Genomic DNA, 6,000 nt, shown 5'->3' with positions numbered 1-6,000 from the left:
TATAATAATCTTTATATATATTGTAAAATGTGTTATATGTAACTATCATTCATTTTCTTTTACAGACTTTGTTATGGGAGATTGAAATCAAGCTCGAAACTCATTTCTCAAATAATAAAAACATCTAACAAAAAAAAAAAAGAAAAATCTTACATGTATACACAAGAAGATGTCCATTAAAATAGTCATGGCATGATTTCTTAAAGTAGCCAAAACAAATGGAAAGAACCTTAGCTCTTCATCAACAAAAGAATGAATAAACAGACAAAAATAGTTATTTGTATTGTACTCGCCACTTCTCTGTAATTTTCACATTGTTTTAAAATGCTAAAAAATATAAATAAATAAATAAAATGAGGAAACTGAGGCTTAGGAAGGTGAAGGACCTTTCTCCCCAAGTCACACAGCTAGTAAAAAAGAAACAACAAAGCCAGGCCAAGGATCCCAAGTCGGGGCTCACAACCGTTACACCTTTTCATCCCACTTGTACTGCTTTTCATCTCACCTGTCAACCCTCCTTTTCCTCCTCCTTTTCCAATTGATGTGCTCCACGCAGGGGTGCTTTCTTTTTATTGCACCACCTCTTACAATGTACTTAGTGACCAATTTAACTGTCTACGCCTCTTATTAGACTGGAAGCTCCCTGACAGCAGGGAACTTATTCCTACACCCCAGTGTTTAGCACAATGCCTGGCACAGAGTAAGTACTCCAAAGGATGTTTTTTGACTGAATTGTATTGGCTTTTTCTTTTCTACCTGCTGTTTTAATTTGCTGAAGTCTCAGCGTATCCTCTACCCAAACTCATCTGAGCTACGAGAGATCTAGAATCAACATCAGCAGTTACACTTGGATCTGAAATGTGTGCATGTGTATGTATGCATACATATGTGTATGCCTGTGTGTGTTTATGTGTTTGCTATGATATCAACTAAAGCAACTATAGTTTTCCAAACATTTGTCTACATCAAAAGCTTTTAGCCATCATGTTTCTTTAGTTCCTTTTAGTTGGGAAACCTTCCACAGCCTTTGTCTTTATGACACAGATTTTTTTGAAGAATACAGTCTCTGAAAAAAATAGAATACTCCCTATTCTGGGTTTGTCTGACGTTTCCTTATGATTAGATTCAGGCTATGCATTTGCAGCCAAAGAGGTGCTGATTCCTTCTCAGGCTAACACATCTGGAGGCCCATGATGTCCATTTGCCCATCTGAAGTTAATTTTAATCACCCAATCAAGATGTTGTCCTATTACTTCCCTGTATATTTAACATTCTTTTTCCTCTTGTAACTAATAAACTGTGAAGAGACATTTTAAGACCATGCATACATCCTGTTACTCATCAAAATTCCCTCCTGGATTCATTGATGATTCCTGCTCATACCTATCTTTAATATGTGATTGCAAAATGATGATTCTGCAATTAAATGTTATATCTGATCCTAGACTGGATCCTGTACAGGAGGTAAAAATGCCATATAGAACAGAAAATAAACACTAGATGTCCTACCTAAATCAATGTAAGTCTTTCATTTAATGGATGACGTTGAATCAAGTAACAAGTACAAGTCTCCCCTAGATTGAATAATCCCCATGGTCCGGTCCCATCCGAGACCTTGCGACTCTATGAGAAACTTCTCTCGCCACGACACTGTCTGCATGGAAACTGTCAACAAAGTAATAGTGGCATTCTGAAATGGAAGACTCTAGTTCTAGTTACACGTTTCTGTTTTCTTTATTAAAAGACAATACAGAAATGATGAAATGATACCTCAAGGGTCTTGAATATAAGATGAAATGACAGAGGTCCCTAATGTAATGACACAGAACCTTCTGACACCAGCACTTGCAAGCCCTGTTCAGTCCCCCTTCATGATCTCTGAATACTCCTTTTGGTGTTCAACCAACTTCAGGAATACTTGATATTTCTTGTCATAATATCTGTGGGAGAAAAAGGAATATGTTGAATGATCTCAAGACAAAACCATCATGTGGTTTCCCCTTCCATTTAGAAGAACAGGAATGTTATCTCTTATGGTTATGCCGACACCTCCCAGTTTTTGAATTCTTACAGCATCCTTGGCAACGAGTTAGTGTATTTCATCCCTACTAACCTGTAAACTACATGAAGTGTTCTTCCCTCCACTTCAGAGAGAAGGACATTTGCTCAGAGAGACACATCCAAAGCAGCACAGTTAAAAACTGGCAGAGCAGTAATTCAAACTCACATCTGTCTGACTTCAAAGCCTCCACTGTAGGTACATTCCCAGCTTCAATTAATACTTCTTATATGATGAGCCCCAGGTTTGATGACTGGCACAAAACCAGAGATGAGACCAAACATTTTAATCACGCTTTTGTACATTCCACATCTAGATTTCCTTTGCAGACTGCTTTACCCAGGAGTAAAACCCCAGGGAAACGTGTCTAATGCCTTTCCTGTAGCTGCGCCCTGCCTTCCAGGCATCTCACAGTGACCTTGCTCTCCTTGTCCTTTCCAGCTGACTCTTCAGGTGAGACCTGTTAGAACAGGTGCTGGCCATTAATCAGATGGCAAAGCAGCTGAAGCTGCTTTGGCACCAGTCCTGGGAAGGATATTTGCAGCCTACACAAATATACTTGAAGACATGCAACTGTGTCCTTACTCTTCTTGGTTGGGGGAATTGACATGGGGTGAGTGGTTGATGAAGCCAGTTTAGTTAGCATGGCTTGGTAGATTCTGGGGTGCTCTGAAAAGTCCTCATGAGGGAGCTTTGGTGCAAGCTTGTGAATTGGGGGAGAGCGGTTATAAGAGCAACCTCGGATACACATAGGGACTTCTACTTGTCACACAGAGCTACGTGTTAATAGGAGTCCCCCAGCCCCCAATATTTCTCCCTTGAGCGTTCTGATAACGTAAGAGCTGTGATGTGGCCAAACGCAGGGTAAGGAGGTGGGTGAAGCCTGGGTTGGAATCTCAGAATCTACCTCAACAGAGCTGTTGTGTGAGTTAAATGAGGTAATATATGAAAAGCACTTAGAACTGTGCCTGACTCATAAGAAGTGTATAAATGCTAGTTAGTACTTTTTAAATAATTAATATTCTAATGTTATCATCAGTCTGGCTATATGAAGGTACTACTAAAACCCACTCTATGAGCCTTCAAATTTATTAATCATGGAATGATTTTAGGGACAATTTTCTCCTTTTAATGATATTCTGTAAAAATATAATGTTAAGCAATTCTTTCACTTATATGAGATGGAATTCCTGCCTTTAGAATCTCAGAACTGACAGAAGGGAGCTAAAGTTAGTACCCCTTCTCATATACTTGAAAATTTCCAGTTTTAATACAGACAACTTTGTTCACTGGCCTTATTCTTTATATATAAATGGAATCATACTGTATTTGTTTTTGTGACTATCTTACTTTACTTAGCATAATGTCCTCAAGATTCATCCATGTTGTGGCATATGTCAGAATTTACTTCCCTTTTAAGGCTGAATAATATTCCATTGTATATATGTATCTCCCACCCCACTTTTTTATTTTTATTTTTTTGTTACACATTCACCCATTGATGGACACAGTTGGGCTGCTCCATAGGTTTAGATGTTGTGAATAATGCTGCTGTGGTTAAGGGTGTAAAAATAACTCTGAGACCCTACTTTCAGTTCTTTTGGGTATATACCGAGAAGTGTAATTGCTGAATCATACGTTAATTCTATTTTTAATGAACTGCCATATTGTTTTCCACAAGAGCTGTACCATTTTACATTCCCACCAGCTGTCACAACAGTTCCAATTTCTCCACACCCTCACCAACTTTTTTTTTTTTTTAACAGTGGCCACCTTAATGGGTTTGAGATGGTATCTCATTGTAGTTCTGATTTGCATTTCCCTAATTGTTAGTAATGTTGAGTATCTTCTCACGTTATTATTGGAGAAATATCAATTCAAGTCCTTTACCCATTTAAAAAAAAAAAAAAAAAAAGAACTAGAAATCACCTGACTTGTAAAAGTATTTGTCATATAAATATTAGAGTCATCCATTTTCTCAATAGTTAACCAATATTTCTTTCTTTTTTTTTTTTATTTTGTCGATATACAATGTGGTTGATTATTGTGGCCCATCACCGAAACCTCCCTCCCTCCTCCCTCCCCTTCCTCCCACCCAACAATGTCCTTTCTGTTTGCTTGTCGTATCAACTTCAAGGAATTGTAGTTGTTTTATCTTCTCCCCCCCCCCCCCGTTTTCTTTTGTGTGTGTGTGAATTTATTTGTTTATTTTTAGCTCCCACCAATAAGTGAGAACATGTGGTATTTCTCTTTCTGTGCCTGACTCGTTTCACTTAATATAATTCTCTCAAGGTCCATCCATGTTGTTGCAAATGGCAGTATTTCATTCGTTTTTATAGCTGAGTAGCAGTCCATTGTGTAGATATACCACATTTTCCATATCCACTCATCCGATGATGGACATTTGGGCTGGTTCCAACTCTTGGCTATTGTAAAGAGTGCTGCGATGAACATTGGGGAACAGGTATACCTTCGACTTGATGATTTCCATTCCTCTGGGTATATTCCCAACAGTGGGATAGCTGGGTCATATGGTAGATCTATCTGCAATTGTTTGAGGAACCTCCATACCATTTTCCATAGAGGCTGCACCATTTTACAGTTCCACCAACAATGTATGAGTTCCTTTTTCTCCGCACCCTCGCCAGCATTTATCGTTCAGTGTCTTTTGCATTTTAGCCATCCTAACTGGGGTGAGATGGTATCTCAGTGTAGTTTTGATTTGCATTTCCCGGATGCTGAGTGATGTGGAACATTTTTTCATATGTCTGTTGGCCATTTGGATATCTTCCTTAGAGAAATGCCTACTTAGCTCTTTTGCCCATTTTTTAATTGGGTTGCTTGTATTTTTCTTGTAAAGTTGTTTGAGTTCCTTGTGTATTCTGGATATTAATCCTTTGTCAGAAGTATATTTTGCAAATATTTTCTCCCACTCTGTTGGTTGTCTTTTAACTCTGTTAATTGTTTCTTTTGCTGTGCAGAAGCTTTTTAGTTTGATATAATCCCATTTGTTTATTTTTCCTTTGGTTGCCCATGCTTTTGGGGTCGTATTCATGAGGTCTGTGTCCAGTCCTATTCCTTTGCCCATTTTTGAATTAGGTTGCTTGGATTTTTTTGTTGCTAAGTTTTTGGAGTTCTTTATGCATCCTGGATATTAATCCCTTATCAAATATATGATTTGCAAATATTCTCTCCCATTCTGTAGGCTGCCTTTTTACTCTTTTGATAGAATCTTTTAATGCATAAAATTTTTCAAGGTACTTTGAAGTGACTGTTGTAAAGCCACATATGAATCTGGTCTGGGCATAATGACAAGATTTGGGTCATTCTAAAAATGTACTTGTTGACCTACAGTTGCTAGATTAGGCTCTCTGTGCTCCTGACTTTTTAAGTGAGCTAAATCCCCTCTCTTCCACATTCTTCCCAACCCAGTCAGTTTTTTCTATGTGGCACAGACCTAAGTAAATGTCGTGTACAGTTAGTAATGTGATTTCAGGCAAAGAGATATGAGAGTAGCCTAGAAGGAAATTGGCTCCCTCCTTCTACTTGCAAATCTTTGGGCCACCTGCAGATGGTGCTAAGGCACCATGTGTGCCTCCTCCTTCATAGAGGACAGCTGCCAGCTGCCAGCAAGAAGCCAAGGACTCTTCAAAAAACTTAAAAACAGACTTCCCTCAAAGGTCTTGAGAGGGTCAGGGAAGAGATGGAGAAGGATAATCTGTTTCTAATTTCAATACTCCACGCACCCTAAAGGAAAACAGAAAGGGGCAGCTGAGTTTCATTGGGAACTCAGATCTCTCCATGTTCCTACCCTGGGCTCCCCTATGCGAGGGCCTGCTCCTCTGACTTCGGTGTTTAGAGAGGGTTTTATATTCAAACGGTTAATAGCCTGACTCCATTTGGAAATAAGAAAATGAAAAGAAATTGGACTGCTTTTTCCA

The 6,000-nt window shown here is 38.7% G+C and overlaps 1 protein-coding gene across 9 annotated transcripts in view; it reads right to left on the bottom strand.

Annotated features, from left to right (window-relative positions):
- Positions 1-1,715: 1,715 nt before the first annotated feature.
- The window catches only part of FGGY (FGGY carbohydrate kinase domain containing), a 433,428-nt gene continuing 429,143 nt past the window's right edge, over positions 1,716-6,000 (bottom strand). For 8 of the 9 annotated variants that reach the window (XM_063105670.1, XM_063105668.1, XM_063105673.1 and 5 more), the window contains one exon: positions 1,716-1,940. In XM_063105670.1, the coding sequence (XP_062961740.1) occupies positions 1,859-1,940 (82 nt within the window). In that variant the 3' untranslated portion in view covers positions 1,716-1,858. The remainder of the gene's footprint in view (positions 1,941-6,000) is intronic. The other variant, XM_063105679.1, reaches the window with a different exon arrangement.

Source organism: Cynocephalus volans, chromosome 8 (assembly GCF_027409185.1).
Source record: "Cynocephalus volans isolate mCynVol1 chromosome 8, mCynVol1.pri, whole genome shotgun sequence".
Taxonomy (NCBI): domain Eukaryota; kingdom Metazoa; phylum Chordata; class Mammalia; order Dermoptera; family Cynocephalidae; genus Cynocephalus; species Cynocephalus volans.
Note: the sequence above shows the minus strand (reverse complement) of the source record. Positions and strands in the feature narration are given on the sequence as shown.